The sequence below is a fragment of the Sturnus vulgaris genome, chromosome 14, assembly GCF_052056855.1.
Source record: "Sturnus vulgaris isolate bStuVul1 chromosome 14, bStuVul1.hap1, whole genome shotgun sequence".
Taxonomy (NCBI): domain Eukaryota; kingdom Metazoa; phylum Chordata; class Aves; order Passeriformes; family Sturnidae; genus Sturnus; species Sturnus vulgaris.
In genome coordinates, this window is record NC_142256.1 from 12,625,705 (window position 1) to 12,642,750 (window position 17,046).

General features: G+C 50.4%; 1 protein-coding gene and 1 long non-coding RNA gene across 3 annotated transcripts; one reads left to right on the plus strand and one right to left on the minus strand.

Moving 5' to 3' along the window:
* The first annotated feature begins 250 nt into the window (after positions 1-250).
* Positions 251-15,152, plus strand: FRMD7 (FERM domain containing 7). 2 transcript variants are annotated; one of them, XM_088173163.1, is made up of 12 exons: positions 251-3,559; positions 7,489-7,593; positions 7,918-7,960; positions 9,187-9,265; positions 9,928-10,025; positions 10,148-10,262; positions 10,441-10,588; positions 11,709-11,804; positions 12,079-12,242; positions 12,464-12,532; positions 12,627-12,702; positions 12,870-15,152. In XM_088173163.1, exons 1-12 carry the CDS (start codon positions 3,503-3,505, stop codon positions 13,902-13,904), a joined length of 2,085 nt encoding a protein of 694 aa, XP_088029289.1. In that variant the 5' UTR covers positions 251-3,502; the 3' UTR covers positions 13,905-15,152. The 2 variants fall into 2 exon arrangements, with proteins under 2 accessions (XP_088029289.1, XP_014741433.2); XM_014885947.2 differs by having other exon boundaries at positions 252-3,559; positions 9,232-9,265.
* On the minus strand, positions 3,236-4,946 carry LOC148222152 (uncharacterized). Its single transcript, XR_015806756.1, has 3 exons — positions 4,333-4,946; positions 3,812-3,920; positions 3,236-3,658 (listed from the first exon to the last, which is right to left on the minus strand). It is a non-coding gene; the product is annotated as an uncharacterized LOC148222152 (long non-coding RNA).
* Positions 15,153-17,046: the final 1,894 nt, after the last annotated feature.

Here is a 17,046-nt window from a genome sequence, read left to right on the forward strand (position 1 = left end):
TATTCTGGGATGAAATGTCCCCTTTACAGTGTTGGTGCCATGCCTTGGATTCATTAATCAGCTGGGATATCCCGTTGTGAGCCTGGAGCTGTTCAGAAGGACTTTGGCTGTGCCAGAGGCTGCTGTCAGTGCTGCAGCCAAGAGCTGGGTTTCTCCCTGGCCCTGCAGCTGGGGGAGTTGTGGCTGGGTGAGGAGGGAACATAGATGTTCTCCTTGCAGCTCCAGCTGAGGAAGAGCAGGTGAAATGTGAGTGTATGAAAGGTCACAACTGGCCAGAGTCCACCTGGGTGAGTCCTGTCTGGCATTTCAGAGTGTGCACTTCTGTCTGCTCAGCAATGAGCTGGGTGTGGTTCTTGCCTCTTGGACTGTGGTGTTAAAAATCCCCTGGCAGATCTCTATTCAATGACTTTATCTATCCATCTTCATTTCCTTTCCTCTCAGTCAAATTTGAAGATAGGTACAGCCGTGCACAAAGTTGCAGTGGTGCAGGGGTAGCATATTATGATGTCCCTTCTCTGTCAGAGTTTGTTCTCTCACAGCCTGCTCCTCTCTCGGGAGGCCGTGGGGAGGTTTGGGACATTTCCTTGCCCAGCCCCAACCCCGGCCAGCAGCTCTGAACTGGCTCCCTCACTGCCCGGTGACAATGGCTCACCATTCCAGGAGGCTCTGCAGGGTGTAGCTGCAGTGCTCAGCTCGCTGCCCTGTCCTGTGGGCTGCTCCAACTACAACGGGGAACAAAGGAGAAACAGCCAAACGTCAGTGTGAATATTCTCCTTGGAAAAAGGGGCAATGGGGTTTGGGAGGAAGGAAACTTCTTGCTCTGCTCAGTCCATTCCAGCAAGCTGCAGGGTATTTGAGAGGCTGAAGAAGACCCTGAGACAATGCATCCAGCTTAACACGGGGTCAGATGCACTCAGTGGAACAAAGTCCTTCCTGGGAAAGTTGGTGTAATGCAGGATGGTGTCAGCAAGGTCCAGAGTATTTAAAATCAAGGTCTGAGCAGGCTGAGCAAGGAGCCCTGAAGCAGGACTCACTGCACCACGCTGCTGCTCAGGCCCCACTGTGCTCTGATGCTGCTGCTTGGGGTCCCCTCCCCACCTGCCATTATAGCTGTGCTTGCCCTTCACGGGTTCTGTGCTTTCCTGCACCATTTTCACATTATTCCCCTGCAGATAAGGAGGACATACCATACAAATACATACCATCCATACATATACATACCATCCATACATATACATACCATCCATACATATACATACCATACATACCAGGCTGGGCTTTGGCATTGGCTCGGGCCAGGAGCTGGAATTACTCCTGGTGCTCCCCTTGGGTGCTGCTCCAGCTGGCCCCCAAGTCCCCTCCAGAAGGAGATAGGTGGGGGTAAAACAGGTTTCTCATCTGCTCAGACAGCAACAATCTTCATGCCCCAAGCAAACCTTGCTTGTCCCACATCTCTTCTTGCTGTCCTTTAGTATCCTATGCCAAAAAGTTCTTGTTTATGTAGTTAGATCCTGTTTGCTGCTGCTGGCTCCATGCTGTCTCCATGGATAGCTTTACAGGATGGCCAGAGGTCCTGCCTGGCCCAAATCAGCCTTATTCCTTCATAGCAATGTAGTGAAATAAACCCTTTTCTTCCACCCAAAATCTGGTTGGCCGTTTTCTAACAGCATCTGTGGAGTCCAGGGTCAGTGCCCCGGCATGCCAGGAAAGCCTGTAGCAGAGAGACTTGGCTTCTTCTGGGCTTGGGGGGCTCCTCTATTGCACCCCCATCCATCCCTCCTGCCAGTCCAGTGTCCCTGCCGTGCTCCCAGTGCAGAGCTGTGCCTGTGACGTGAGAGCCACTCACAGGAGAGCTGCTCCTCTCCTTGGTGCCTGTCAATATTTGACAGCACAAACATTTTAAAGTGCAGAGGAAAAGTGCACTCAGCCTCCCTGGCTGGTTGTACGTGATGCTGCCCTTCTCCTGTGACACAAAGAGCTCAGACCCAGGGCCATGTGCAGAGCTGGAAATTTCGTCCTTGAGTGGTGCTGGCACAGGGGCACTGCTGTCCCCTCCTGGCAGTGCAGCACGATGGACTCGGCTGCTTTGTGGACTAGCTTCATGGGGAAAAGCAGGTTGGCTTTGACTTTTAGGCTTCTTTTTGTCCTGGTTAGCAGATTTTTACATTTATCTGTGGATAAAAAGCTCTATGGTCTTTCTCTCTGCACTAGAGATGAAAAGGTATTATGTTGCCCTGATGGCCTTTGTCTTGACATCCCCAGAAATACTTGGGAAGTGCAAGAGAGGCCATGGCAAATGGTCTGGAGTGACTTACAGTAGAATTTTCAGTAAAAACAGCCAAGGGAGCACCAAGCAAAATCTCTGCAGCATTAAATGTGGCTTCTTTGGTTTGCTGAGCCATGTTTCTGTCACTCTGGGTCCCACAGGATTGTGTGTGGTTCTGACTTTTTTCAGCAGCAACAATAATGATCCCCTATGCCACTCCAGTGCCTGCCCTTGGCACTGCTCAGTGCATTTATTTCTGAAAGTGGGAGCTCCTGCCCAAAGGCTGCTGTCACCCACTAGCTCAGTGAGGCAGTCTCTGATGAGTGAGAGGAACCAGAGGGGTCAGACAGCTCCTCATGGCCCTGCAGCACCTGGGGCAGAGAAGCAGCACAAGCATCCCCAGGCACCCACCACACCAAGCAAGGCTGCACAGAGCAGCCTGGGCTGAGCCTGGGCTCTGAGGCTGGTGACTGGCTCTGGCACTCTGAGGATGAGATTATGAGTGAGGACATGGACTTTTCAGATTTGATGTGGGAACCAGGTTGTCTCAAAAGCTTGTGAGACTTCACTAAGCTGCTCAACCAGGGTGTGAGCTGGGAATTAGGAGCAGGTTCTCCTCTGCCTCCCAAGAAAGGACTCACAACTTGTTTTGTGTTCAGTTGGAAACATTTTCCAATCTGGTGAAGTACATCAGCTCATCCACACATCACTCAGTGTACAGACATGACCTGCCCACCCCATGGAGCCAGCACAGCTGCCAGCCAGCTGCTCCCCCAGTGCACCTTAACCAGAGCAGAGCAAGGGTGACACTCAGTGCTGGGTGACTTTGGCAGAAGTGATTCTCCCCTGACCCTGTGGTACCAAGCGTGGGCTTGCTTTGCCCTTGCATTGCTCACCACCAGCTGTAAGAGCTGAGTGTTTATCTCAGCCCCATTACTGCCAATCTTCCCCCTATTAATACACACATAATTCACAGGCAGAAAACATCTTTTATTGCAGTGATGACATTTAAACCAAGGGAGGTATTGGTTTGTCGTTTGGGGTTTTTTTTAAATTCATTTTTAGACAATCAGCTTGTTTGCTCCAGCCTCCACTCCACAATTGTGTGACTGCAGCCTTCTCCATCCAGCTGAGAGGGAATTATGTGTGCAAGAGGAGTCAGGGCTCCCTTCCCAGCTCCCTGCTCACACTGCTAGGACTGCCGTGCCTGCTGCACACCCAGCTGCCTGCTCGAGGATGCTGCACCTGAAAGTCCAGTTCCTGGATGATTCCCAGAAGATCTTTGTAGTTGATGTAAGTGGGTATCATATTCTTACTGATTTTTTGTGTTAATTATTAAGTCATTGTTGCTCTGAAGGATTGCATGGTCTCTGATCGCTTCTGGTTTTCAGCCTTAAAAAAAAAAAAACCAGGAAACAAAGAAGGAAACTAATCCAAATTCAAAATTATAGTACTAATTGGTAAGTGTATTTTGGTATCAACACATTCCTATGCTCTCTTGTTATTGGCATTATTTATGAGGAAGAAGGAATGGCTTTTACTTACCTGGTGTGATATTTAGTAAATCAGTTAATATGAAGTGATGGTCTTGATGAGTGTCGAGTTCTCTCATTTATCTGGCTGTCAGAGTTAACATTCAGAAAGGAAGTAACGTCTGGGAACAGAATAAAAATAGCATATTTGTCCAAGTTATCCCTGGTGAGAAACATCTGCACGCATCTCTTCCTGGGCATTCAGTTGAAAAAGAAAACTGTGTGGTTTTGTGAATAGCTGAGGAAAAAAATTCACTCTTATTTTCTGCATGTCAGTGTCCCATAACACATTATAATTAATAATTCACATTTAACAAATGCTAGCTCTGAACCAAGTTTAAAATGTTAAGTATTAATATCTATGGTGTTAGATTTATGCATATGTGTACAGATAACTGAAAACAGGTATGTCTTGACTGTGTGTTAGAAATATCTTTTTACAAGTGTGAGTGCACATTTACTGTTGGTTAGGGTTTGATAATCACAGTAGCTAATTTAATTAGCTAATTCAAGTAGATTTGTTCTGGTACTTACCTGCATCTCCTGTGGGAGCAGAGTGTTTAATATAAAATAGGGTTTTTTTTCAAGTTCTGTGGCTTTTCTTCTCCTGTCCTCTTCTGTGGTTTATAGCACAGCCTGAGAACTGCTCTCTCAGATGTGTGGCTCTCTTTCTTTGTGAAAGCATTTTGCACAAAGAGGATTATAAAGCAATTCCATCTCTTGACACAGTATGGAAATTGTTTGATTTAGTTTAATTAATCCATCCTAGTCCAGGAGTCAGCTTAAAAATGAGACTAGTAATTTTAAAATACCTTCCCCTCCTCCCCCCATTGACTAGATCATGTCATAGTGAGACACAATTCAAAAGATGCTTCTAGTAGAATGTTGCTACATTTTTTTCCATCTCTGTTTTCTTATTTGCTCAAAACACAGCACTATAGCTCTGCACGACATGTTATTGCAGCAAATAGCTTCCATTAGAGGAACTCCTGGTCATTTCCTTTTTTAGCATGGAATGGTATTGGAAACCCCTTTTAGGCATTTTATGCATTTGCTGCTGCTGTGTAGGTACAATAAATGAGTAGCTGAATTAGTGACTTCTCCAGTATAAAAGGAGTGCTTTGGGCTAAGTTTTGAGCAGTATTTTAAGCAACTCTTCCTAAAGCCCTCCTGACTTTGGAAAGCTCTTTTGAACGTGGAGTACTGCAGTATAATGGGAGGGAAAAGGACAAAAGCAAGAAAACACAGAGGGCCTGATTCCCCCTGCACCTTACTCCCAGAGTAAACATCCCTACCTGCCTCACATGGGTGTCACACCTGCTGGCATCTACAGCAAGGTCTCATTTCCAGGCACTTTGCATGAGAACAAGTTCCTCTCCTGGTACTGGATGCTGACCCAGGAAGGTTTCAGCCTCCACCTGCATCCTTGCTGACAGCTGGGACCACTGAGTTCAGCCTGCACTGGAGGTGGTTCCTGGGATTACAGATCTGGGCTCCCAGGGCAGGGGAGGGAAGGGGCTTGGCACATCTCTGAATGTCTCCACTGTGCCCTCCCTGCTGAACACCCCGTGGCTGGGCTGGGATGCTGCTGGGCAAACCAAACAAGCCCAGAAAAACGAGTTGCTGAGGCTGAGTGAAGGACACAGTCCTCCTGTGGTCATCTGTCCCTTGTAAAGCTGGGAATTCCTTGATAGGAGGTGTGTGGCAGAGGGCACAGGGAGCCTTAGGGCTGGTGGCTTTTGGTTCATGACACTGTGCAGCACACCTGATGGGGCAGGTATCTCCCAAGGTGGTGGGAAAAGATGACCCCAAATCCCACGAGCTGTTGCTCAGCCCTAAACCACAGACCTGTCCTATGGGAACGCTGCAGAAATGGGCTTTGCTGTTGGACTGCAGCTGCTGCCAGGGTTCCTTTGGGGACATGGGGGTGTGTGTCCCACGTGTTGCACATGTTGCTGTCTACCTCTGGAAGTGCCTCTGGCTTTCTGATTCTGCTCACAGTCCCAGATGCTTTCACTGAGGAGTGAAGAGCCAGTGCAGCCTCTCCTTTTCACCTTCTACTCTGGAGTTTCTGTCTGTGGGTGCTCACCTGGCCCTGCATCACTCTCAGAGGCACCTGTAGGCTTGGACATGGGACAAGCAGCCCCATGTGTCACGCTTCTGCCTTGCACTGAGCTTCTCCAGCACAGACCCCACTTCTCTCACTTGGTGCAGTGCAGGGCTGATGCTGCTGAGCACGACTGTACCCCAGTGCTTGAGGAAGCACTGGCCTTAGCACCCCAAACTCCAGCCCAGGACACCTGCAAGACACTCTACAAGAGAAAGGATCTGCTTCTAAAGCATACCCTGCAGCAACAGGGCTGTGTCTCCCAGTGAGCAGGTTTTCCTGGGTTTAGGGCTGCTCCTGTCCCATGGTGCCTGCCCTGGGCAGTGCTGGGCTTGGAGCAGAGTGGGTTGCTCCCAGCAGACATATGGCAGGTAATAACCCAGTAAGAAATCCTTGTCTTTCCTGGCTGCCTGACAAAGGGCAAGGCCTTTCATGCTAGAAAATTCTGGCTTGTAAAAAAAACATTTATAATTTTTTTAATTACCCTTGTGATCCAGTAATTTTGAGGAGAACTGGGAGTGCTGCAGAGTGAATGCTGTTATTATGCTATCACTTTTCTGCAGCCTTTCAGCACAGAGCCAGCAATTTCATCCCAGGAGAAGCCCTGAAAGGTGGTTATTAGTGTGCATCACCACCAGCAGCCGGGTCCCTCCCGTCCCTGCTGGGGACAGCCACTGCCACAGGGAGCTGCAGCCTGCCTTCCCCTCCATCACCCAACATGCCATAATTTAGCAGCTGTCTAACCTGGCCTCTCTGCTCCAGCTTGCTTTTGCAATAACCCATCCTCCTTTTTGGTCTGCTTTGCACAAGCTGATGAAGATATATCCGGGTTTTGTTGGAGTGGGTCGCTGCCATTTTAGTTTCTGGTGCTTTCTGGAGCATTTTCCAGAGTCTGGGCCTCTTGGTTTGTTCTCCAGCCAGGTCATACAGCATGGCAAAAAGTCAAGAAAACACCCTCCTAGTGTTTCTGTTTACTGGGAATAACTACAGCCTAGCCTCCCTTATCAGCACGTAGCACCACTTAATTCATGTTGCTAAAGCCCATGGATGACTCAGAGCCCACGGCACAGGATCTCTGGTGCTGTTGCTGTTAATTACCATTAACCATAATAGCAGCTCATCCCCAGCTGTTGGGGCACACGGACTCACTGCACAGGTTTGAGGTCTGCTCCCGTTGGCTCTTAACTGAGCACGTTTGCCATGGCTGTCCCTGGTTCAGGTGCTCGTCCTGGGGATCACTCACTGGTTAGCCAGGGACAGAACTGCCCAGACAGTGATAGTTGCAAACAGTGATTCAAAACATGGTTTGTTTTCTCTTGCTCTCCTTTCTGATTTATGTTCCTTAATAAAGGAGAGAAGTGATGGGGAGGAATCTGATTTCCAAAAGCAGGGAACACAGCATGCAATTGTCCTATTGAACACGCTGAAGCCAACAGCACTTACTGAATAACATTTTGCTGCTGCATGGTCAGGAAAGGGGTGAAGGAAGGGAGCTGGAACTTCTCTCCATCTCTTTGAAATCCCATCACGGCTGCTGTCAGCATTGCCTAACCTGCTGCTTCTGTGCTGTGTTTGTTTGCTAGCAAAAATCCTGTGGGAAAGGGCTCTTCAACCTCACCTGCAGCCACCTCAACCTTGTGGAGAAGGAATACTTTGGGCTGGAGTTTCACAGCCAGGCTGGCAACCAGGTAAGTGGAGCTGCCATCACCTGCATGGCTGAGGGATTGTTAGCACCTCCCTGAAATTCCAAATGGAAAATTAAATAGAAAGTTTTGCCATGATGGCAGAAAAACCCCAAGAATGGGAGTTAGGTGGAGAGCCACAAGCCCCAGAGATATCTACATCTCACGGGGTCTGTCCACAGCCATCCGTGTGGCACTGCCCAGCAGGACACTTGTCACAGCAGCCAGGCTGACCAACGTTTTCATGTTGAATTCTACCATGCTGCTACTGCTTTTATTCCCCATCTCTTGTGCTGTTTATTTACCTAACTCTTCATTGCCTTATTTTAGGTCTGGTTGGAACCACTAAAACCCATAACAAAGCAAGTTAAAAGTAAGTATTTCAAGAATAGAATTCTTATAAATCACTACCAGTGAGAGTCTAGCACAGACATGTTCATGCAGTGTTGTTGTTTGGGGATAGGATCTCTGGCTTCTAGCCCTTAACCAAGCTCATTTTAGAGGATGAGGCTGGGCAGGATTGTTTGCAAGGACACCTCAGTCCATACAAAATCCCGTGGAAATACTGCTGCCTTAGCAATCTGGTATCTGCACCATTTTAGGCTGGAGCTGTTAATAACCTGACAGCTTGGCAGAGGAGCAGGGGTGGCTGAGTGCCTGTGTGGCCGTGCTGGCAGTGTGACAGGCACTGCTCCTGCGTGCCCTCCTTTTCCCTTTGCAGCTCAGAGTGGCCCAGGCACCTGCATGAGGCAGGGTCCCCACTCTTCCCTGCAGCTCCTCCCCAGCCCCACGGAGATGCTGCAGAGCCTGACCTGAATTCAGGCCCAGCTTCCTCTGCCATGGCCATGACTGGTGTTAACACAGTACTGCTTTCAGCACAGGCCTCTTTCCATCCCCATAATATTTTCCCCAGTACAACTGGGAGGAGAGCTTGGGGCCATGACCTCAGTCTTTGCCATAGGGAGGCTGCAGAACACAGTTTGCATGAATTTCCCTGAAAGGGGAAAGCCTGGTAAAGAACCTTCCCTTTCTGGGTGCACCACAAATGGAATTGTTGCAGGTACCTATTTCCTTTACCCAGTGCCTTCTGGCCTGTCCCTCTGAGCCATCCCAGGGTGTTCTGTGACTGTCGGTGCTTACATAATTGCCTCCCTCTCTCCAAACACTTTGCCTTGGGCTTGGCCACTTGTTCTCACTCATCCCACAAAAAAAAACCTTTGCCTAAGCAGCCTCCTATGGAGCTGTTACATCCCAAGTGCTTGGAGGGCTGAGTTTAACACACAGCCCCAGTGATGGCAATTATATCAAGGCTCTGGCCATGCTCACTGGCACCATTTCATGGAAACCCCCTTCCAACAGGGATTTTTGCAATTTAAAAAATTGCTGGGGCATTTTTCTCTTTAGTATTCTTTAGATATCCAAATCTCTATTTGCATCCATTGGTAATACTGGGGGCCTGGTTTTGGGGGGCAGGCTGTAATCCCTGATTTGTCAGGGTCCAGATAATTTGCTCTGTAAGGAGGCAGCATGTGTGAAGAGAGTTGTAAATGTTCTCAATAGACATGTAAAAGAAAACTTATGAAGATGTTGTGTTTTAAGATCCTAAGGAGGTTCTTTTCAAATTTATGGTGAAATTTTTCCCAGTGGACCCCGGCCACCTGAGAGAAGAACTAACCAGGTACAGTGCTTGTTTTATTACTTTCTTACCACACAGTTCTGTGTTTTTGCAGTGTGTTAATTCTTTCTCTTCATCCACCCCAGCCTGCCTGTGAACAGTGGTTATCCTAAGTGTCCTAAGTATTACGCTTTACAGAACAAAACCAGAGAATATATTTTCCTGATCCTCTGTTTTTAAACACAATCCACTTGAAGGATCAGCTGTCTTATGAGGCTGCAATTTGTTTACTGCCAGACACTTTAGCAGTTGGGCACAGAGTCTGACTGCTCAGTCTAGCTCCTGCCTCAAGCAGCATTCTGAAAGAACAACTTCGGTTTTATTTTTAAAAATGACATTGTTAGCTTTTACAGTTAGCTTTTAGAGAAAGCATTGCAAACAAGGACTAAGAATAAAACCAAGACAGTGCTTTTGCAGAACGTCAGCCCCAATAGAGGCAAACGCCCTCCAAAACAGAAAGGAATGTTAATTTTGAAACCTACTAATGAGCATTTCAATGACAGGGACGTGCTGGTCGCAGTGGTGCCCTTCTGCAGGGGCTGCACGCTCATCCTGTGACCCTGCGGACGTGCATCCCATGGGTTGAGATATGGGAACAGCACGGCCCTGGTGGCTCAGCCCAGCACTCAGTTCCCCCCAGGGCATGCTCCTGTGCCCCTCCACAGGTACCTCTTCACCCTCCAGATCAAGAAGGACCTGGCCCAGGGGCGGCTGCCCTGCAGTGACAAGAGCGCGGCGCTTCTCGTCTCCCACCTGCTGCAGTGTAAGGGCAGGGGGTGCCTGCAGGGACAGTGTCCCTTCCCTGGGGACTGTGGCTGTGCAGCCAGGGCTTCCCTCTGCACTGACCCTCACAGTCTGATCCGTGCTCTCCCCGTGTCCCCAAAGCCGAGCTGGGCGACTTCCACGAGGAGACAGACCAGCAGCACCTGGCCACACACAGGTACCTGCCCAACCAGGAGTACCTGGACAACAAGATCATGCACTACCACCGGCGACACAGGTAAGGGCTGCCCCACACCACGGCCCCACAAATCCCCTGACAGACGTCTGCTGCCAGGATGTTCCCATCAGCAGGCAGGGCCGGCAGTGGTGCCAGCATGCACACCTGCAAAATGGCATTTTTTCAGCCCATTTCTGCCTTCTCACGCCTGCTGCTTCCCGTGTGTTTGTGTCCCCAGAGGGAAGACGCCGGCCGAGTCGGATGTTCAGCTGCTGGACGTGGCCAGGAAGCTGGAGATGTACGGGATCCGCCTGCACCCCGCCAGCGACGGCGAGGGGACACAGATCAACCTGGCCGTGACACACATGGGGGTGCTGGTGCTGCGGGTGAGCCCGGGGCTCAGCGGTGCCTGCCAGCACCCGGGCGGGGTGGCCCCTTCAGCTGGGGGCGACCATTCTCCCCTTTGAGCTCCCCAAATCCTCCCAAAAATGAGGACGTGTGTTCCGCAGACCGCGGCGGTGAAGGTGATGCTCTGGCACTCAGCCCCGCCGCGCCCCCAGCACTCGCTGAGTGCCACCGAGCCCGCCCCGGCTCTGGTGGCCCTTGTCCCACGAGCGTGGTGGCCCTGTGAGCAGCACAGGTCCCACGGCTCTGCCACATGTGCTCACCGTGTAATCTTCCAGCGAAAATAGCCCCCCACGTCTGTGCAATTACATAACGCTGTAATCACGGCCGAGCTGCACAGTAAATACAGACTTCCTCTGCTCCCACACCAGCTGATTTCAACCTGGGAACATCTTGTCACAGCAAAAACAAAAACAAAAAAACAAACCCAAACATAAAACCTAGCTGTAGATCTGCTGTTGGTAATTAGTGCTGCCAGACCTGGTTATTTATTCAGAGCCATAAACACCCCTCACGCATGATTAGAGCATCTGTGAGCCCATTAAAATCTGGGCTCTCCCAGAAAGCTGAGAGGGTCCTGGTGCTACAGAGTGGAGTAACACAATTTTCCCTGGTTCTGCCGTGGCACCAATGTTTTGTGTCTGCATCTAACCTTGTGCAAAGTAACAATGGGGTAAAGTGTGCTTGCAGCCTACTTAAACCCGGTCTAAAGGTGTGGGGGTGAGCTGAGCTACACATCCCAGCAAAGGAGGGGAGAATGTTAATTCTTTGAGGCACTGATTATTCCTTAACTCACAGGATATTTGAGCTGGCACAGATAGGACTCCCTGCCTTGACCTCTCTGAGGTTTGCCTGGGGATTCTGGATTTTGCAAAGAGCTTCAGCAGGCAGAGTTAAGCCCCGAACCTCAGTTTCTACTTGTAGAACCAGCTGATGGAGAGTCAAACACCAAACCTCAGCACCCGTTCCTGAGACCCCAGCAGCTCCAAGAGCTGCATTGGAGTCTGATGCAGTGTCTTGTGAGCTCAGGGCTTGGCCCACTGCATTTCTCTATTTACAGGTTGCCCCATCAAGCTGTAATTGCTTTGTTTGTCCTTGCAGGGCAATACAAAAATCAACACCTTCAACTGGTCCAAAATTCGCAAACTGAGTTTCAAGAGGAAGCATTTTCTCATCAAGCTCCATGCAAACATCTCTGTAAGTACCAAGCCACAGGCAGCTGCTGGGCTCGGGAGCAGACAGCTGTGGATGGAAGGTCAGCCACACAAAGTCCCCAGTTCTGAGTAAAGTCCATTCCTTCTGCTCATGATGGTGCTCCTTCTTGAGTGCAATATGTGCTGCTCCTGTGTCCCCAAGGTGACAGTGCCCTGCCTGGAGCCACTGAGAGCCCACATGACCCTTGGAGGATCAGGAGGGCAAATGTCAGGGCTTGTCCCGTGCTCCTGACCCCTTTCTTGTCTCTGGCACACAGGCACTGTGCAAGGACACGCTGGAGTTCACTATGGTGAGCAGGGACACCTGCAAGGCCTTCTGGAAGACATGTGTGGAGTACCATGCCTTCTTCAGGCTCTCTGAAGAGCCCAAGTCAAAGCCCAAAGCCCTTCTGTGCAGCAAAGGTTCCAGCTTCCGCTACAGGTAAGTTCCTAGGGAAACCCAAACTGCTGGGGCTGGGAAGGGCCTGGGGGTGGTTCTGAGCCTCCCTTTTAAGTCGGCCCTGTCTGAATCAGAGGGGATAATAACAGCTACTTCTGGAGAGACCCCTGCCTCAGTCCTGCTGCTTCCCCTCACATGGGACATGAGGGCTGCCCAGGGCTGGGGCTGATGGTGCTGCTCACATTTCTCCCTCCATGCTGCAGTGGGAGGACTCAGCGGCAGCTGCTGGAGCACGGGAGGAAGGCTAAGATGAAGAGCCTGCCCTTTGAGAGGTACCAGGGGCATGGAGGGGGTCAGTGCCTGAGGGGATTTGGAGAAGGGAAGGACCCTCCTGGCCACACACCTACCCATGCTCTTGTCCTGCAGGAAACACTACACATCCCGCTACGATGAGAGGCAGTGCCGCTCCTCCCCGGACCTCCTGACGGATGTATCAAAGCAGGTAAGTCCCCATGGCATCAGCAATAGCTCTGTGCCAAGGTCTCGGCATCGCTGCCCCAGCTGGAGGAGCTCAGCTGGAGGCCAAGCCAGACCCTCAGCTCTGGCTGCTCCCTTCCCACCCCGCTCTGGGCACCCACCTGGAACCCACGCCCTCTGTGCCCTGCCCAGGTGGAGGAGCTGCGCCTGGCCTATGGCAGCAGGGGCTCTTACCACGCCAACGGAGTGCACGGCTCCGAGCCCTCCCTGGACAGCCGGCGCCGCAGCTCCACCATGGAGGTGACCTTTGCCACTGAGCTGGACCGCTCCAAGCCCGAAGCATCCTCCACCTTCCTGCCCCACTCCAAAAGCTCGTCTGCCTTCCCTCTGCTCTATGCCGAGCTGGAGATGGAGCGGGCGTGGGAGCCCATCGACCTCTTTGGAGCCAGGAATCCCTTGACATCCTTTCGGCCCCACCACCAGTTTGCTGGGAACAGTAAAAGCACCTCTGTGGGCAACATGAGGGAAGTGAGCACCCGGCCGCTGGTGTACACGGATGTGCCCTGTCCTATTCCTGTGGTGGCCCCGGCCCCCCCTGTGCTCTTCTATCTGGACAGGGCTCTGCAGTCCCCATGTCCTGCGCTGGCCCCTGGCGATCACACAGCAGGACTGGCCGGTGCAAGCGGCCCCGTGGCAGCAAAACCCCCCGGACAGAGCCCGAGCGGGACCCAGGCTGGGCAGCTCCATCGTGAGGCTGCAGGCACGGCCGGGGGCACGGGCATGGTGCGGGAGAACAGGTCACTGGCTCGCTCCTTTGATTACGGCCTTCAGGAGCAGCCTCCCAAGCGCTCTTGGAGCCAGTCGGACATGAAAACCATCCGCTTCCCCTACGGCTCTGAGTTCAGGCCCCTGGGGCCGTGCCCGGCACTGAGCAGCAGGAAAGGGGGTGTTTTTTGGCACGTCCCAGCCCAGCAAGGGCTGGCTCCGGGGCCGCGGCGCTCCACCGAGCGCTACCTGGGCAGCAGCACCGAGTCCAGCGACTCTGACTCGGACCTGCTGGCCGCTGACTACTGCTCCCTGTACGGCCGCGTGCTGCGCTCGCCCATGGCCCGTGTGCGGCTCTCCTCAGGCAGCCTCCAGCTGAGCGAGGAGGATGAGGAGGTGTCCTTTGCCACCAGTGCTGCTGAAGAAAGGATTGCCAGAGGGGCCTCCAAGTATTTCACCTAGGTGCCTGACACTGGCCAGAGGGAGCAGAGGTGGCTGGTGCTGAGCCAGGGTCAAAGAATGGTGACACTCTTTGTTTGCAGGTCTGCTTATTTGATGGGATTGTGTTGTGTGAGTGCTCTTAGCTATAGAGGATGTTAATGGACATCAGGGGTGTGGGTGTTCAGAAGTATTCAACCCCTGCACCACACTTGGAAGCTGGTTTGCCTTTGCCACCACGCTTTGAGAGGGGGAGTCTCCTTCAGCCAGAGGCCAGGGATCTCCCAAAGCCCTGCTAAGCCCTGATGTCCTGCCCAAGCTGATGCTTGGAGCAAAGCTGCTGGAGTCTTCATTGAGGGGAGAGAGAAAGGGACTTCTCACTGAATAGCTTCAGCTGCTGCTTTTCCCAGCTGCAGGGAAGCACACTGGAGGGAAAGGTGTTTCAGGCCCTTTTGGAAAGGAGCAAGATCTTCATGGGAGGCTGCTCCTTGAGCTGATGTCATGGGGGCAGGACAAAAGCCCAGCATAGAGCCCATCTCCTCCACCTGCCTCACCTCCCTCCAGTGCTGCCGGAAGCACCTGACACTCGAAGACAAGGCTCTGGGTGTGGTTGTCTTCTCCCTGGCCAGTTTAGAGGATTATCTTTCTCTAGAAAGATCTCAGTAGTGTTTGTCAAGCTTTTAGAAGCACCCCATGGTGAGCACTGAGAAGTGGGTTCATACTCTCTAACTGTGCTTAGGCACATCAGCCATCATCTGCTGTCAGCATGGAAACAGCCCCAGTACCTCAGTGCTCTGCTCAAATCTGAGGGAGACCTGTAAGGGGGTTCTTTGGGATCCTTTGCTTCCCCAAATCTGTCCTCAGTTAAGCAGCATGAGAAAAAAAGATAATAGGAGAAGGTAGGAAAGGAACAGGCAGCTTCTTGGAAGTATTTTTATTAAAAAACTTACTGTTACCCTAAACCTACGTGAAATCAACTCGGAAATCTTGAGAATGATGACACCTCCATAAGATTTTAGCGGGGGGAATCTTGATCATTTTCTTTAAGAGCAACCCTTTGTAGGACACGACTGTAAGCAGAGGGACAGCCCAGAAAATCCACGGTGGAGAAATTAGTGCAGCCTGCTAGAAAGATTTCAGAAACATGGAAGCTGGGACCAAAAAAATAGATTGAAATGTAGAAAGAACTGGGCTAATGGGTTCTGCTCACTCTGCATCTTGCTGTCCTTTGTTTCAGAAGGTGGACAATAAAAAACAATTGTTCACACTGGAGTTCTGAGTTCCTTTTTCTGCCTTGTGAAATCTGCATCCCCTGTCCTGCAGGCACCCCCCCTTCCCTCCTCAGTGCTCCAAGGAGCTGGTTTCCCTCTCCTGCTCTGCTTCCTGGCTTCCTCTGTGCCTTCACTGTCCCAGCAAATGGGGAGACTTGTGGAGATCCCTGAACACTGCTGAAAACAGACACATTTTTGGTTGGTTGCCCAAAGAAATGCATTAGCCCAAGTGAGTACATTGTAGTTTGCTTCTGCTCCTAGTTACCCTGTGCTGAAGCCGTGAATTACAGTGATCCCTCATGCTGCTCTGGCACATGTTCTACTGAAAACAGGGCTAGTATTTCTGGCTAGAGGGTTGTTTCTTCCCCATTCCCAAAGCTCTGAACCTTGGAAAGAGCAAGAATCACCACTCAGTACAACATTTAAGAATGACAGTCTGTGGGCAGTTTGGTAGAGGGTTAAGAAAAGCAGTGTTTCAAACACAGGTTGCACACACAGCCCTGGGATACATCCACAATCACTGTTAGCTCCTCAAAGCATGTGGACACACAACTTGAGCATGTCCCAGAGCAGACACAGTCCCACCATGAGAGATCACTGTACAAACACCCTGCCCAAATCTTCAGGAACTGCTAGGTCTGGTCTTTAAGACGATGCTGAGAAAACAGCATTGAGAGGGAGAAACAAGGACTTGGGAACTATTTTTGGATTTTTCCATGGACTAGGGAGCACTGGGGCACAGCATGGGCACTGTGCCTCAGCACACCCTGCACATGGTCAACAATAGCAGAGGAACAAAGCAGCTCGTCAGTAAGCGACACAAACTGACAACTCTGAGCTAAATTCATTGCATAAATCACTTTCTTGGGACTGACTAAAATTAAGGAACAATCCCAGCAAGCAGTGGCTTACTTGTCAAGGAACAATTGAAACAAGCCTTGACTAAGTCCTTCCCCTTGCTCCCTGCTCAGCCCTATTCACCCCCAAGATAAGGACATCTATTTAAGTGATTTTGTTTCCCTAGGGAAGAACACAAGGATGGAGAGAGGACGTGGAAATATTTGGTTTGCTGGTGGTGAAAGACAAACAGTAGAACCTGGAATATGTAAACTGTTATAGTCCTTACACAAAGGATTATTGAAGGGGAGAAGGCACTGCAGCACCACAGTAGGAAAACATTAAGCTACTCAGTGCATTCAGATAGAAGTAACTGGTTTATATAAAACAGATAAAAGTTCAGACAAAATAGATAAAGCTGTGAAATAAGACAAGCCAACATACACACCACTAAAACTTTACAAAAAGGAAAATAATTTTATTCCAGTGTTAAGTCATAAAACAGTTTGATAAAAATCAGACTTTTAACAATCACTAAACTGTGCAAACACATTAAACCTATGCGCTCTCCTACTCAGCTGTTGAAACTGCAAGTCAAGAGCAGGTGTGATGACACTACACTGACTGCACAGAAAGGAATGGACGGGTCAGAGACCAAGGGCTTAAAGAATGGTTACATTGATAAAGGACTCACCAACCCGAGAACAAATACATTTCTCTATTCTGCAATTCAGACTAGTTTGATAAGATTACTTCAGCAACAATTCTTCTCAACCTACAGAAGGAAGCCTGGCAAACCAAAAGAGTAAGATGGTTCCTGCATGAATATTTTGATCTATCTTTCCATTAGCTATCTGCCAGCAACAGAATACTGCTGATTGAGTTACACAGTTCATCAATAACTAACATGTGGGAAAAAGACAGCTCATCTCTGGAACCAGCAATACAGATGTCCCTTCTTAGGGCCTAATTATAGCTTTATGATGCACAGAGACTTCAGGCATATGCAGCACAATAAAAAACTTTCTTGAATGGACTGAAATACAAGAGAGTGAGTC